Source organism: Meleagris gallopavo, chromosome 7 (genome assembly GCF_905368555.1).
Source record: "Meleagris gallopavo chromosome 7, MGAL_WU_HG_1.1, whole genome shotgun sequence".
In the NCBI taxonomy this organism is placed as follows: Eukaryota; Metazoa; Chordata; class Aves; order Galliformes; family Phasianidae; genus Meleagris; species Meleagris gallopavo.
In genome coordinates, this window is record NC_139410.1 from 8,709,911 (window position 1) to 8,726,932 (window position 17,022).

Genomic DNA, 17,022 nt, shown 5'->3' on the forward strand with positions numbered 1-17,022 from the left:
TAAAGGAACTGTTGCATTTTAAGAACTAGGTCCACAACACAGCACCCTCCACCCCCGGTAAACAAAAGGATGTTCCTACAACAACGCATTGCCCATATCATGTCAGTTTGTGCAGAGTAGTTCTAAGTCACACGTAATGATCAGAATACTCCTGAAAAGATACTGCAGGCAGAAGTCAACATGAGCCAAACAACAGCTGAAGAGAAAGATAGGATGTCCACTGCTGTACATCAGACTTCTTTCCAGACGTGGAGCTCGTGCATGACAAAGGGTTGTTGCCTCAGAAACCTGCAGTCTTTGTTTTGGAACTTTTCTAAATCCTCTGAACATAGTGATATGTAATTCTATGACCAAATTTTGTTGAAGCCATATTGAAAAGCATTACATCATCTTTGGCACAACTTTCAACCACCACATGTTCAATCCTGTTTTTAAGAATATGTGCATTTCCATCAGCTTCAGGAAAACTGCTCTTAACCAGTATAAAAACACAAAACTAGAAATCCTGTTTATCTGAGCAGCCTTTTCAAAGTTAAAATCACAAATGTCATTACTTGACCGTCTCTAGTCAAATATAACAAGTTCCGACTAAAAATGCACATGATTGATTTTGAGAAGATACAGCTGTGGATGACCATTCCTGAGACTGTGCCTTATACTGGTATTTCTTGTCTACTCCCACAGTTGTAGTTTTCGGCTGCTGATTACCTTGGCCCCTGGAGAGGAGCCAAACCAGCCCCTCTTGCAGCCTTCCCTTCCTTTTAGGCAGAAGGCAAACACAAACAGTTCCAGGAACATGTAACAAAATAGGATAACAAACAATCAGGCTCAGGAAAAAAAAAGCCACATTTGTGATTTATTACCTATTCAGAGTGAAAAATAAGAGCATCGAAAAACAAAGGCTTCTCAAAGGATGCATACTCTGATTGTGTCTGTTACCCAGTTACAAGTTCTACAAAGTCCCTCTGAAATTTCTAAGCTTTCAGATATCTTATATAGGCTGAAAGACTTTAAATTTAAAATATTAACTGCGTAATGGAAACCCTCAAAGTAAAAACTTGCTAATTTCCAAGCAGTTCTATCATGAAGAGAAAAGCAGCTAGGTAACATCTGGCTGTGCGACAACGCAGGAGTTAAGGGCAGTGTGCTGTGTGCAGAATGCTATGTACTTGGCTTGCAGCTCTTCCTGGCTGGGAGCTTACCCAAGAGAGGCACAGCAACCATCGCCCTCTGGGCCAAACATACACTGAAACTGCAGCTCAAGTTCCTATCATGTGAAATGTGGGTGGGAAGAAGCAGCTCAGTGAGATGAAAACAAAAGCAATCAAAATTGTTGGAGCTGGCCAATACTGCAGTTCCATTACTACTAGTCAGTGGACTTGGTTTTGAATTTAACACTGTAACCAGAATACAAGCCCTGGTCAGGGATGGTAACTACCCACAGTAACTACTAACAGCCTTTCAGCTATTAACAATGCCTTATTTTAACTGCATTAGCTTCTGCAAATGCAAGGATTCTAAGGTAGTAGTTCACATGCTCAGGTCAACACATTCCTAGCAATGTGAAATGGAAAAAAGTCATATTAGTAAAATTGCTTTGAAGGAGGTCTGAACTAACCTAAAAAATAACAGCAAAGGCATGTGGAAGTCCTGAGCCATCATGACATTGTGGTTATTACATATTAAAAAAGGATAATCCATGAGAGAAGTGTAATGCCTTCTGTTCAGGTACAGGGCATGGGTCATGAGTTTTCACATTTAGACAAAGTTCTATGCACTCTAGTGAAATGACTCTGTAGCACGTCTCCTGAAATCAACCCTCTATCAAAAAATAAGCATTTTTTTTTTTCTTTTAAAGACCGATTTCAGATCCAGCAAGTCTCATAAATTCCTTGCCAGAGTAACAATCTTTGTTACTAGTACCTGACAGTAAAGTTAGATGCTTCAAAGCTACTCCGGTTCTTTGCAATTTCAAATTTTTCTTGTTGAGTCAACTCTGCAAATAAATTGTGTGATGCTATTTCCCACAGTATTCTCCTGGAGAAACTGGCTGCTCATGACTAGGACAGGGGTACAGTTCACAGGTAAGGAATTGGCTGAATGGCCAAGCTCAAGCAGCTCCAGTGAATGGAGTTCAATCCAGCTGGTGTTCAGCCATTTACAGCATTTCCCAGGGCTCAATACTGGGGCCAGTTTTGTTTACATTTTTATCTTGATGAGGGAGGGGATCAAGTGCACCTTCAGTAAGTTTGTGGCCAGTACCAAGCTAGGAGGGACAGCTTATCTGTTAGAGAAGGAGGTCTCTGCAGAGGGATCTGGGTAGGCTAAATCAATGGACCAAGTTCAGCTGCAACACATTTAACCAGGGTAAGTACTGGGCGCTGCATCTGTATCATAACAATGCCAAGTGCATGTGAAGGGTTGCTGGAAAGCTGCCAAGCAGAAAAGGATCGTGGGGTGCTGATCGACAGTCAGCAGAACATGAGTCAGCAGAGCAACCAGGTGGCTAAGAAGACCAACAGTACCTCCGCTTGTATCTGGAATAGTGTGGCCAGCCACTAGGGAAGTGACCATCCCCTTGTACACAGCACTAGTGAGAATGCATCTGAAACACTGTGTTCAGTGTTGGGTCTAGAAAACAAGACTTATGAGGAGCAGCTGAGGGAACCGGGGTTGTTTAGTACAGAGAAAAGGGGGGCTGAGAAGAGACCTCATTGCTCTTCACAACTACCTAAAAGGAAATTGCAGGAAGGAGGGTGTCAGTCTCTTTTCTCAGGTGAAAAGTGAGAGAATGGAAAAAAATGGTCTCAAGTTGCAGCAGGAGAGGCTTGAATTGGCCATCGGGAAGAAACTCCTCACAGAGGGCAGACAGGTATTTGAAATTGGCTGCCCAGGGAAGTGGTGGAATCCCCATACCTGGAGACAGTTAAGAGATGTGTAGATGTGGCACTGAGGGATGTGGAAGATCAGACTGACTTGATGACCTTGAAGGTCTTTTCCAGCCTATGACTGGATACTGTGATTTTAAAATAAGACAATTATTATTGCCTTTTAATGAGCCTCATTTGATGAATTGATGCAGGTGAAGCAATTTCTCAAAGTATCTGGAATCTGATCTTTCATGATTTAGAAAGTCATCTAGTGGTCCAGTAATTTAAATGTGTCTCCATAACCTTCTCTTAGAAGCTGCACAACAGATTCCAGAGAGAATCTTCTTTTATTATAACTCTTCTTTTAGTATAAATTAGTTAGGGTTCTTCTGTATCCTACTAAAGCCCAACCTCAGTATTTTTGACTTTAGTGCTAACCATTTGGGCAGGTGTGTTAGAAGATGATACTCTAGCATCTCCTGTTTGATAGCATTTTTTAACCCTCTCTCTAAGAAGAAATAATCGGTAGTCTAATTTCTTGTAACTGATAAATTCAACTGCATTCCTCAGCAGGATACTTCACAAGTTATCTGAATTCTGTAAATCATACTTGTCAATGAGAAGGCTGGAATTTATTTGATGTGACTGTAGCAGTTTAAATGTTTTCTGTTAAGGAAAAACATGTAGTGCTGAATCTGCCCACCTATGAGAGGCAAGGATGCCTCAAGCTCCATGCCCCAACTTCAAGCAGAGCTGAGGCTCAAGCATAGCACACACACAGAACATGTGATAGCCCACGTGTGTACAAACACTACCAATCACACAAATAACCAATGCAAATACACACAGGCAGCACCACTGGCTTCATTCTGCTTTTATCTCTGGCTGACGCAGGCCTCTAATGAAAGTACTACATCAGAGGCTAGCACTTGGTTTCCTTCAGTGCAGTCCCTCTGGTCACTGGTATCCAGATGGTGGTACTCAGGTTCCACTCACTCCTGCTGCTCGCACCATGGACATATGAGCCTCAGTGACCTGCTGTTCTACGTATTGCTGGCACTTCAGTCCACTCACACTTCTCTCTATAGGCACACAGACCCTAAATCTATGGTTCAACTCCAACTGGTGGACCTCAGTCTCTCCCTACACATCAAATAAGGAGTCCTTTCACCTAGGAAAAGCGTTAGAAACACCAGTCAGGTGCGTGGCATGCCAGACAAGCATACCCTTTATATAATTGGCCTTTTATATACCCTTACCCCTCTATTTTCCCTATACTTATTTCTCAAAAAAAAAATCTGTTTCTCTACTTCAGTTCATCACCTAAATACCGTGCAATCCTAAAACGCCTTTCCCCTGCATCTCCTAACTTGCCCCATGCTCCCCTGGGAGCATCTGCCTTCCCAAGCCCAGAAGGTGCTTGAAGTGCTTACCAGTCTTGATGGGTCTCACATGTGGACAGCAGGGCTCAGGCTCTCCAGGGACAGCCCTGGAAGAGCCTGGAAAGGGTGACCCCTTTCTTTTGAATTTTTAACTTATATAGAAGGAAGATATCATGATTTTTTTCCTAGGGTCCCTCAAGACCCTAAGACTTTCCTCCTTTGATGCAGCATGCAGACCCCTGATGGAGCATGTACAGCAGTGGCTGCAGGGACACTGTCAGAGCTGTTCCCAACCTGTCCTGAAAGTAGCCAAAAGAGAAAGATGCCTAGATCTCTCAAAAAAACATCAGGCAATTTTTTCTAGTTTTAAATGCCAAAGGAGGCAGGAAAACCTAGCTGTCCTCCTACTCCTTTATCCATCCCAGTGGAGCTTCTGGAAGCCAGCTATTTTTTATTACTGAGTCTTATGCAGAATAACAGCATGTTCTTTTCTTGTCATGACATACCTAATTCCAAATGTACAGTGACTTGGCAAACTACAGGAATGAGACAAGGACAGTGATACTGTATAAAATGCATCACTGATTGTTACATCAGAACTTATTTTGGACAGTGAAAAGAAATACTGCTTTGAAAAGCTAGTAACATAAAATTTAGGGCCTCTCTTTGAAGATTCAATATACAGATGGTCTTGAAATATAACTGAATTTTCTCCAACATTTACGTTTCATGCAATTCATAACAGTTTCTTTGTTTATACATGACCTGTACACAAAGAAACTCAAAAGCATGACAGCCACCCTGCTGCACTAGTTGCCCTTATGGGCTTTCGAGTATATGCATAGTAAAAGAATGATCTAACAAGAAAACACAGTGATATCTTAGATGAAAAATGTAAAGATTCTGGAAGTGCAGATTTAGAACTAGAGAAGGCAAATACTTTTAACTAATGAAATGATCAAAGAACCCACACAAGAAAATATAAAATTGTATAACTAGGAAAGAAAAATGGAATTTCCTTTAAAAGGTGTGAATAGAAGGAAGAAACATAGCCCAGGAAGCAAATGAGCAACATAGTATATCTGCTCTTTTACAGGAATAAGAAAGAAAATTGATGGAGAAGGGCACTAGAGGTCAGTGTGCTTCTACTCCACAGCCACATTAGGAAGGGTAAGAGCACATCATTCACAACTTCAGAGCTAAGAGAAATGCCTTGTTGTTGAATACAATACTGGCCCCCATACACCAGATAGCAAGACGTATCTGGAGAAAGATTTTCTTCACCTCTAGAAAATTCATTGTGAGCTGATAGAAAGATTATTTATTTACTAAAAAAAAATTAAGGAAACATCCTGATCTAAACTATCTATGACAGCATATCTATCTAAACTATGCAATGACAGCATTTTAACATTTTAAATTACTCACAGCTGAAACCACCTGACAAGCATTCAGCAAGCTAATGCAGTAACATAACTCTGGCATATTTTTTGACTCTTTAAGAGTCTTTAAGAATCTTATACAACCCAAAGTAACATATCCAGATTCTGGCAGGATTGCCAAGATTCTCACTTTCCAAATGGGACATACAGTAGAAGAATGTACTTCATGCACAAAGGGCAACTGCTCACCCTATTGTAGCTTTCAAGTGTACCTTTAGTAGCTACAGTATTTCTAGAAACACTAAAAATCTTGTAGAAAGCCTAAATAAACAATTACAATAACACCAGATTATTAGGAAATGCAGCTGTGAATATGGAAGAAGTTCACTGCAATATACTTACATTTTGGCAGAACAAACCATTTGCTCTTTATTGTTTTTCTAACAAGTGTACCTGGAAAGATTTACATACGTCAACTCAATAGATACCTGGAGGTGTGTATGTTTCTACAGAAGAGTGCACAAGAACAGACCGTCTCTTTGAAGGCATAGGCATTTTTCTCTCTTTGTATTTCGCAAGAGCTGCCTGCACTGCTTCAGTGTGGACATCTATATAGAAAACAAACAAAAAAGGTTAGGAAATTAAATTCAATCACAATTTCTTTCTAAAAAACACAGAAAGCACAAACGCCACCTTTAACAGCTCAAATACAAAATCTGAACTGCACATGAGGGCTCTTATTGCTTTTGTCCTATACTAAGTCCAATGGCTTAGCTGACTTCTGGAACAGATTCTCAGCCTCAATGAGAGACTGAGCAGAATAGAGAGCAGAAAGGTCCAAAGTCAAATTCCAGTAATGTGGTTTTGCACTCTGAAGCTGCTACAAGTGCGTCAACCAGTTTTGCTACTAATCTTAGTTCTCCAAATAGCAGCCGTTTAAAGAATCTGTACTGTCTGCCTCTAGAAATGGCTGCATCTCTCTGACAAGGACTGACAAAAAAAGAAAAAGAATACCTTAAGTACCTTAATTGCGCTATGACATTCAGAGAGTACCAAGATTAATTTTTGACCAGTTAATATGTGTACAGACTGGAGATGTTGTACCAGCCAATTGACCCTGTGCATCTCTGCAAGCTGATTATTGTTTTGACTGATCATTAGACACTTCTGCAAGCAGCAATAAACTCACTGCTGTGACCCATACACTTGTTGTTGGTATTGGTTTTCTCTTTAAAAACTTCCACCAGATGTTCTTTATGGGTTTTTTGTTGTTGTTGCATTTTGCTACTGGACTTTTGCATTTCACTACTGAAATGCTTTCTTAACATGGGAAGTAACAAGTGTGACTGGTGGGGGATCAAGCTCTCTTACACAACAAGAAAACACAATATTCTATGACTGCCACAAAGGTGTCACACCTGCACACCAAACAATTTCTCATCAGCTGGAGCAGACATCTTGTAGCCTGTTCAGTACGTCGTACATTCAGTGCAGGTTGTGTACTGCAGCGGGACACTCAAAAGAGCATAGCAGTACAGGGCTAGCTGTTACAGGCTGAAGAACAGTTACCTGGAAAAAGTGAAATAGTGGAAAGGAAAAGCAGAGTTGCTGGGAAAGCGTCTTCAGATGCTATAAAGGCCAAAACCAGGCAGCAAAGAGTCCGAAGAGAAGGAACAGGAGTCTTCATAGAAACTGCACATCCTCATAGGAGGAAAACCAGCAATAACAGCAAAACACTGGGTTAAAATGTCCTCTGAATTGTGGGGTACATGGCATTGAGGAGTGTCAGCCTGTAAAAATGTCTGCAAAGTCTCTGTGCTTCTCACCTTGTCTATCACTCTGTCATCATTGAACTCTGAAATGTTAAGTGCTGTTCAGGGAACACTTACATAATTTATTGCTGACATTATTTATTAACAGCATTTCACTGATGGAAATTTTCAGTTAATATTTACTGCTTGGAGATAAAATCTGTGGGTGACAAAGATTATTGTTAATTTAAATGGAAGACAACTCTGGAAAACCACAAAAAAACTGTTTGCAGCAGATTTTTATAACTGGTACAAAAAGAGATCTTGTTCCACTCTCACCAGTTAATCTTGCAAAGACATAGAAAAACTATTAAGATGCAAAGAAAGGAAAGACAGATGTAAAGAGAAGGCTGGAAGGGAATAAAGAAATAAGATATTCCCCTCAGAAGTCCAAAGAACAAATAAGGCATACAACTGATAGAAGAAGCAGTAGCGACCAAACTACTGCCTAAATGTTGTGAAACACAAGCAGCTTTAACATATGTCAACAGAGTAAAATTTAAAGGTAATATTTCAGGTTGCTGCTGGTGGTGGACAACAACTTTTTGCAGAAAGTACTTTCAGCACATTTAAAACCTCTATGATAAACTGAAACTACTTTGTGAAGCACAACAGTGACTCTTTATGCCAAAATATTTGGGGGAATAGAGTGAAGCTATTTAAGCAGTAGCTTGTGTTTTCTGAGATGTGTTGTCAACATTTCTATTCATACTCCATAAATCTCACAGCAGGATTAGCCACGGAAAACAGCATCAGCAGTGATGTAAAGCATTCGAAGATTAGAATCAACTAGATGATTCAATATCTCTTAGAGTCAGAGCACAAATACTTGAGAAATCCTTGCATTTTTCTTTTAGTTTATCGCTTCGTTCAAATAAAAAAGACAACCAATACTTCAATAAACCTGAAACAATTTCTTTGGTTAAAAGTTAGAGGAAAAAGTGAAAACAATCTGGTTTCCTGGCATCTCTACTTACATTTGTTTGGATAGGCATAAGCTAAACATAAATTAAATCAAGCCAACCAAGCAAATTCACTATTTGGTTTGGATATCACCTGAGCATATTAAGCCCTGCCATATATCACAAAAGGGAAAAAGAAATTCAATGACGTATGTTACATGAACTTTTTCTGCTTTAGTTTTAAACTTCAAAGTGAAAAGATCATCCTAGGCAAAAATTTTAGAGGAACAAGGAACAGTGATGGGACTTTTCATTGGCCATAAGTGCAAAAAAAAAAAATCTAAAAGCCACCCATCAGGCTTCATCTCAAATAGCTGCCCATTAACAGGATTGCCTGAACACTTAATGATCATTCAGAAAAAAATTGTTAATAGAAAGCAAAAATATTGCTTTCACTCTAGACCAGTGAGACTGAGAGCAGTTTTTCAGAGCTACTGAAAGTCACTTTAAATAGATTTAAATCAATAATACCATAGAAATATTAATTCTAGGAAAAGAAGCAGCACTGATAATTAGCACTGATAGACTAATATTTAAAAGCCACATTTATTAATAAGCAATTATCTAGCTGAACTTGTTTAATAACCACCCACTACTACTACATCCTGCATTGAAAGGCTAAAGAGTCCTACACTAAATTTTCCCCCAAACAATACCAGCAATATATCAGGGCTGTTTGCTTGCTTTCTGTTTGCTTTAAAGTATCTTCAGCACAAACTAAGTAAGATGCTTGAAGCTGTAAGATAAGAAAAGTAGCAGTGCATACAACATATCTTTATGGATCCTCCCAGCTCTCTTGGCTAATAGTTCCCAAGTATTCTCTATTTATAATTGCGCTCTCCTTGCAAATTTCATTTCTGTTAGTTTAACACAATCAACCTAATTAGTTTCTTTCTATCAGGTTCATGACTTACCTTGTCATTTACCTGGAAACTACTTGTTCACAACGCCTGGAACAAACTTGTTCATCATGGCTGTAATTCAGTCACTAAATCTACTTTATTAGTATATATTCAGCAGTGAAATTACATTGAAGGTATATTAAAATGCAGATGTAAACATGCATGACTAATTTTTGCATTAGTCAAATATCTCCTTTCATTAACTTTGATATTATGTAATCTTCTCTGAAATTCAGGACCTTCCTTTTACAGCCAACAATGTGAATATGAGGGTTGCTCGGAAAGTAATAACTCCTGTTTTATGATGTCGGCCCACGATGTCAGAAGCAGATGGTGGTGGTGTGGCAGTAAAGGTCGAACTTTCAGATCATATTCTGTTACATTTTGTTGCCATGTGACAAATGGCAGCAGAGGAGCAGCTTGCCATCATGGAAAAAATTGTACCTGTTGATAGTGTTCATCCACACTTCCTGAACATTTACAGAGGATGTGAGCACAGTTTGGAGTGGATGCTGCATTTCTGCTGTGCCAACAGTCATCTCTGCTGGTAAAGATTTTTACAAGACAGCATGCAAGCTCTTATCATCACTGACAGTAATGAATACCTAATGGCAGTGACTATGATGAAAAATAGCATTTCATAGCTGAGAATTTGCTCTATCAAATAGTGCTACTGTGCTCTTTGTATCGTATGTAGTTTCCATGAAAATAAATAGGAGGCATTACTTTAAAAGTGATCAGTGTAGAATTATGGAACAACTTGGACTGAAAGAGACCTATAAAGACAGATAAAAAGATACCACCAGCATATTTGATACATGGTTATTGCTACATCCCACGTATAAAGAACATAAACAAGATGACAGATTCACAGAATGGCATAGATTAGAAGGAACCTAAAAGCCCATCCAGTTCCTGCCTCCCTGCTATGGACTGGCTGCCCCCATAAGCTCAGGCTGCCCAGGGCCCCATCCAGCTTGGCTTTGAGCACCTCCAGGGATGGGGCACCCACAGCTCTGGGCAGCAGTGCCAGTACCTCACTGCCCTCTGAGTGAAGAATTTCTTCCTAACATCTCATCTCCTGTCTTTCAGTTGAAAATGGTTTCCCCTTGTCCTGTTATTGTCAGACCACATGCAAAATCACTCTTCATAATTTTAAGCTCTCTTTAAGTCCAGGAAGGTCTCAATAAGGTCTCCCTGAAGCGTTCTCTGCTCCAGCTGGATAAATCCAACTGCCTCAGTCATACTTCATAGAAATACCCCACAAATCTTTCCCAGGAATTCTTATTCTCAGAATATTTAAGGTGTCTCATTCATCCTTCGATTATTCATAAAGAATCCAAGCAAATACATCAACTCCATTTCCAACACAAGTTTTTTTAAATGCCAAAAATGTACATATGATCTGATATACTATGTAACCAGTAATTACAAAGCAAGGTGATTCCAAGAATAGCAGCATATTAAGGATACACATTACTTGCACTGTCTATAACCAATGCTAAGGTGCATAACGACCATGACAAGCAAAATGAAAAGTTAGTTATGAGTTCAAATATATTTATCAGAGAAGAGCTTTAAAACGCCTCCTTTTTCTCACTATTGTGACAAGGGATTTCACAGGGAAACTGTATTTTGACCACCTGAAAAGCAACAATGGGTACAGGATGTGATGATGATGACAATATTTTTACAGAAGTTTGCAATACAGGTTAGTCAGAGTGGAGTCCATTTAAAATTAATGTAGAATATCCATTGTGACATTTCCTTTTTTTGTGCACTTGTTTTAAACCAGGAAATACTTGAAAGTGAGCTGCAGTAAATATGATGATCCTATAACCTTCCTTTAAGAAGCAGCCTAGTCAAACAAACAACAACAACAACAACAACAACAACAACAACAACAACAAAACAATGAAAAAAGCAGAGCCCACATGCTATAGTCTTCTAAATTTTTAAATAACTGCTCTAGAGACTGAAAACCAGATCAGCAAACGAGAAAATTGTTAAGCATGGGGTAAATTCACAGTAATAAAGAAATCACAAAGCACGGCTACAATTTCTTCCCCTTACAAAAAGCTCCTCGAAAAATATTCATCAGCTCTCCCCTTCTTCCAAAATACTCCCAACTTCCTCATTAACTATACATATTACTGTGCTGGTAATTCTTTTCAGTTCAGACACCCCATGTTTTAGCTGCTCATCTTTTACCTACCAGATCGGAAGCGCTCATCCCTCGAGTTCGTGGAATGCGATTTCTGCTGTTTAGACACAACAGCTGTAGCTTGTGAGGTGCCTGGGACTCTGTTCTCTGTTTGCAGGGATGGATCCACACCTGAAAGAAGAGTTTTATTTCAATACAAATTTTCAAAAAATGAGGGCAACAAAACCCACAGAACTAGTAGGATATTTGTTTCTGTAAAAGTAACACACTAGCCTGGTTCAGTGGCAGTAGCTGCAATTCTCAGAGCCGTCTCAAGGCATTCATTGGAGATTTTTAATGAAATGTTACTCTTCCTGTGCTTTGCCTCTGAACACAGTTGTTCACAAATGTATGTAATGCCAAAAAGCAATGCCATGAATAAGGTGTGATTGTGAAGCGACGGATATTTTTCTCCGGTAAGATAGATCTTGCAGAAGAGTAGTAAGGAGACTTGATCAGTCTTTTCCTTGAGGTGAATACCTGATTGCAACCTTACACATTCCATGTGAAAATTCGCAGGCAATGTATTTATGTTGTCTGAAAATGGAATAAAAAATGTATCAAAAAACGGATGATGTTTTCAGCAATCTTGAAACCTGTTCTCAAATTCCCTTATCAAATGAAAAGCATGGCTGTGTATTTTTCACCCTTCACACGACTGTGTTTAGACAAAATATCAAAATGCATGACATGATTTGCCATAACTTGGGCCTGCCATAGTCTAAGTGTCATTTTGAACACTGCTTATTACTTGTGCATTGCCCCCATATGGACTGAATAGCAGAAACACTAATGAAATATATGTATCACAAACATATTGCAAGTTTTTTACACTTTGTTGAGCTTTCTGAACTGTTGAAAATTACAACATTTGTCAGCACCGCAGGAGCATTCTTCTGGATATTTCTTCTGCAGTGAACATGTTAGCTTATTAAATTATTTTATGAGATAGCACAAGCCCAAGTTTAATAATTAGATAAACTTACATGTCCTTTTAATAACAAAACTATGTGCCTTCACAGGTACAGAAACATAGGTAGGCCGAAACATCAGTATCAGCAAGCACTGTGTTTCACTCAGCGAGCTTCATCAGACGTAATGATGTTGATCTGAGTGTGTGAGGGGCCCAAGAGGCACAGTGAGACCTAAACCCAAGTGTTCCCAAAGGAGAACAGCTGAATGTAGAGCAGAGCAAGGACATGGCATTTCATTCATTTTAAAGAATGAAAAAGTTTAAAGAGCTAATGCTCCCTCAAGCATTTTGGCAGAAATTTTGTGTTCAAAAGAAAAGCCAATTTAATCTACAAACTGAACTGATTCAATGTATCCAACATTTGAAAAGTGGTTAAAATGCTTGAGAAATGCATTTTGCATTTCATGCAAACAGAAGTTTTACATAGCCACGAGTGAAGAATCCACCAAGATTTGTTGATTTACAAACAGCAAATAACTTTGTATTTCATGAAAAAGATTCAAGCAAGTCACCTCCTCAAACACAGACACAAAGGAGTAATATGATAACCAAGGCAGTGGAAAAGGCTACAGGGAGGAACAAGCTAAGCTGGATTTCTCCCTATAACAACAATTCCAAAAAAAAAAAAAAAAAAAAAAACCCAGCGAATATACGAGCGAGGGCCCTACCCAACAACGTGCAAAGCATCAGCTCAGTTGTGGTTGATCTAAAAATTCTTGTGGGGTGAAGGAGGCAATAAAGGGGAAAAAATGTGTTTTTTTTTGCTATTTTTTTTTGTCCCCAGAAGAGCATTACTAACTGTTAGTGGAGGAAGAAGGTCACAACACACTCTCAACTCCTGACTCTCTCACAGTACTACAGCTCCTCCATACATGTCTCTCTCCACAGACACCAAAGAACCAATACAATCAACAAAGTTTTAGGCCTCTACAACAGTGTAAGGGGTATATGTGTAAACAAGAATCTTGGAGTCAGGACCCCTCAGGCTACAACCAAGACCCTGTGCCACTCTACAATTTGCCATGCCCAGTAAAGCTGCCCAGCACAATCTGTGGTCAATGACATTGTCCCATCTGGCACAAGGCTTCAGTACTAGGTAAACCAGGAGGCTCCAGACAGAAAGATGAGCTAACTGGAATAACCAATCAACAGATGAAAAACAATCCATACAATGCTCCTGAGCTATGTGCAACTTGAGCTCTGCTATTTGGCTGTGCCAGCAGTGGTGATGGAGGAGTGAGGGTGAGAAGGTATCTAAAATAAGCACGAGAAAGTTTACAAAGGCTTACAAACTTCAAAACCTGAATCTCCTTTTTCTCCAACAGTTACAGGGCAGATCCTCATAGATCAGCATTAGAGCAGTTGAACTGTGACTAAATGACCAAAAAACCTCAGAAGTTACCTTTAAATTATGATGTGCAAAATTAGTGGCACTGTTGGAAATCAGGTCTGTTTTTCCTCAGCTTAAATCTGGGGTTTGTTCTCCTTTTCAAAGAACGAGCTGTGAAAAACAGCATTTTGGTAAAAACAGTAAGATGCCGCATCTAACTATCAGACTACACAATCACATGCCAGAAAAATCCTGCTTCACAAGTTTGGTGAACTTCTTAATTTATTCTGTTTCTATGCAAATCACTACCTTAGTCTTCAGCAAAAGCAGCTGGATAATTAGGCCACCTCCCCCTGATTACACTGAAGATCTTTACAAATGTAACATTCTAAGAAGTACACATTGATGAAACACAATCCACTATTACTATAGTTGAGCAATTTTTAACTTAGCTAAAACCACCAAAAATGAAAAGTCATCTTAAAGAGGCATCTAGGTGAACACTTGGTCCAATCAACTTGAAAATCTGAATTAGAGTTATTATTTGAATCAGAACTGTATTTGTCCATCCACTAACATTCAAGAGTCAAAGCTACTAATGACATTTCTAGTGATTTTGTACAAGCAAAAATTATTTTACATTAACAGCACTGCACAGTCTCTCGTACTAGGACACTTGGCTAGCAGTGCTGGAGAAGATGCCTAGCTAAGCACACCTGGATCAGATACGCAGAGATAAAAATTTCAAAAACAAGTTATAAAACAATAGCACTCATTCAGGGTACACAGTATGAGTTTGCAAGCTCTCCAGGGCAAAGCACTGCTTTTCTTGTTTGAATAGATTCTCAGCACAATGCAGAAATGATCTCACATGAATCTGCAGTCACAAAGTATTGAATAGCAACTTGAATCAGCTTTTACTTTCCCCACTTCCTCTGATGTTCTGAAGTCATGTTCTGAAATACATACATTTTTAAAATGCCAAAGTAATATTTCCATAATTATTGCTGGAGCACACTTGTCTTCGCAGTGCCATAGAAAACTGGGATTAGAAGAGACCACTGAATGTCATCTTGTCCAAACCTCTGCTCAGGTCCAGCCACCTGAAGCCCACTGTTCAGGACAGACTACCCAAGGCAGCCATAAACATCAACCCATAGACGGCTCTGATGGAACAGCTTCTGTGCTTATTGTTCATAGAATCATAGAGCATTCAGAGTTGGAAGGGATCCATAAGGATTAGAGTCCAACTCCTGGCTCCTCACAAGGCTATCTGAAAATTAAACTGTATGTCTGAGAGTATTGTCTAAACAATTATTGAACTCCAGCAATCATATCGATTTTATTAGATTGGTAATTTACTAATGCTAAAAGTAAGTGCTTTCTTAACTATTTTGTATGTATACAAGTACAGCTATAAACAAGCCTTTCCTCTTTAGCCCCATAACTACTACGGCCTGCATGCACACATCAGAAAAATAGACATTTATGTTGCATTGAAGAGAGAAGACTCAGGTTTGAAAGGAAAAACATCTGTGAATCGTATGCATACAAATTTCACCTTAAGAAAAATGAGCTGCATATTTTGCTGCAATAAATTTGAGACCATGTAATCTGAAAGGTTGCACTGTTGGAAATAGTTTGAAATAGTTGAACATTTCAAAAGTATTATTTTTCAAGTTGTAAAGATCAATTGAAAAGTAAATCAAAGCAGTTAAAATAGTATCGCAACAAATCACTCATTTTGGCTTTCAGCACATCACTGTCCAGTTGTATATCATGCTTCTGTCTGCAGAATATGGCAGATCACATTAGAGAGCTTTGCTGAGAGGACAAGGGAAGAGGAAGCTGAAGTGTAAACTCCAGGCTCTTTGAACATTATTAAATCTTTTTGCAGCTGTTGAATTGGCTCTACAAATAAGAAAGGAACAAGAGATGACATACAGGCTCAATGCACTGAAAGAAAGGAAAAGGTGTACAAGGCTGAAAACAAAACAAGAGTGGGAAACAGCTCTAGGCCAACCTCTCAGACCCTACCCAATGTAGGTAGCCTTTGCCACCCTAGGGGGTAACTATCCACTAATCACCAAATGGACCATGGGAAAAGATGAATTGCTCGGACCTGACTACTGTGGTTCAGACTGCTCAAGAGCCACCTGCTTGAGGACTTCTCCCAGTTTTTCACTGAGTTGAATTAGCAACATTTCATTTCCTCTGCTAGCAGAAAGCTCAAAATGTTTGCTGTACCTAGACAGATACAGCTACACTGATGGTGAGATGAATTTTATTTTTTTTCATGAAAATTTACTAAAAAAAAGGTCAACCTAACAGCACAATTTCCATATTCATACACCCAAAACAACATATTAGGAAATTTGATCACAAATGTTTCCTACTGTGATGCTAAAATCAGTTAATTAGAAAGGCAGATGAATAGCAATCTCTTGGTATTTTCAGAAAATATTAGAATCACAGAATCATAGAATGGCCTGGGTTGAAAAGGACCACAATCTCCCTGCTACGTGCAGGGTCGCCAACCACCAGACCAGGCTGCCCAGAGCAGCCTGGCCTTGAATGCCTCCAGGGATGGGGCACCCACAACCTCCCTAGGCAACCAAATTATTAGCAGTCAAGCTATAAATAGCTTATACAGCTAACCAACCTAATCACATATTCCATTTAAGCACATTGTACCTAGATCAAACCAAATGAGTCTATTAAGATGATCCTTGGGGTCCCTTCCAACCCAAGCCATTGTATAATTCTATGTGCCAAAAGCTCTAAGATAGTACTGAGCCATTGAATTTTAAAAAAGTGGAAGTCACTCTTGAAGAGTTCAGTGTACATCTGAGATTTGTCTTCTCTGAGCTTTGTGCTTGACTCCTAGCAACTACCATTTTCCAGGTGTAAGGCCCTTGTCATTTTAGAGAGTAGGACTGCTTCCACAATGTTCTTTCTGACTTCAGACCTAAAGCCACATAATGGTGAAACATCTTTGATGTTGTCAATGTGCAGCATTTGTTATAGCTGCTATTGGAAAAATGGTGAGTTAATTGTTTGCCATCTTTTAGGACTCAAATTTGTTCTTTAGCTACAAACTCCTGAATACGAGGAACCTGGTAATTAAAAAAAAATCCCAAAAAAGCATATAGTGATGTATGTGCTGTTTTTACTTTACCAAAGGATGAACTTCTGTCAAATGCCTGT

The 17,022-nt window shown here is 39.2% G+C and overlaps 1 protein-coding gene across 7 annotated transcripts in view; it reads right to left on the reverse strand.

The window, feature by feature from the left end:
* Positions 1 to 17,022, reverse strand: part of DIP2A (DIP2 acetate--CoA ligase A) — a 100,930-nt gene that overhangs the window by 55,036 nt on the left and 28,872 nt on the right. For 4 of the 7 annotated variants that reach the window (XM_085228004.1, XM_085228002.1, XM_085228003.1 and 1 more), the window contains 3 exons: positions 11,747 to 12,049; positions 11,525 to 11,644; positions 6,123 to 6,242 (listed from right to left, as the gene is read on the reverse strand). In XM_085228004.1, coding sequence (XP_085084130.1) covers positions 6,123 to 6,242; positions 11,525 to 11,644; positions 11,747 to 12,049 — 543 coding nt within the window. Of the gene's footprint in view, positions 1 to 6,122; positions 6,243 to 7,460; positions 7,730 to 11,524; positions 11,645 to 11,746; positions 12,050 to 17,022 lie in introns of those variants that run through there. The other 3 variants (XM_085228005.1, XM_085228006.1, XM_085228008.1) reach the window with 2 other exon arrangements.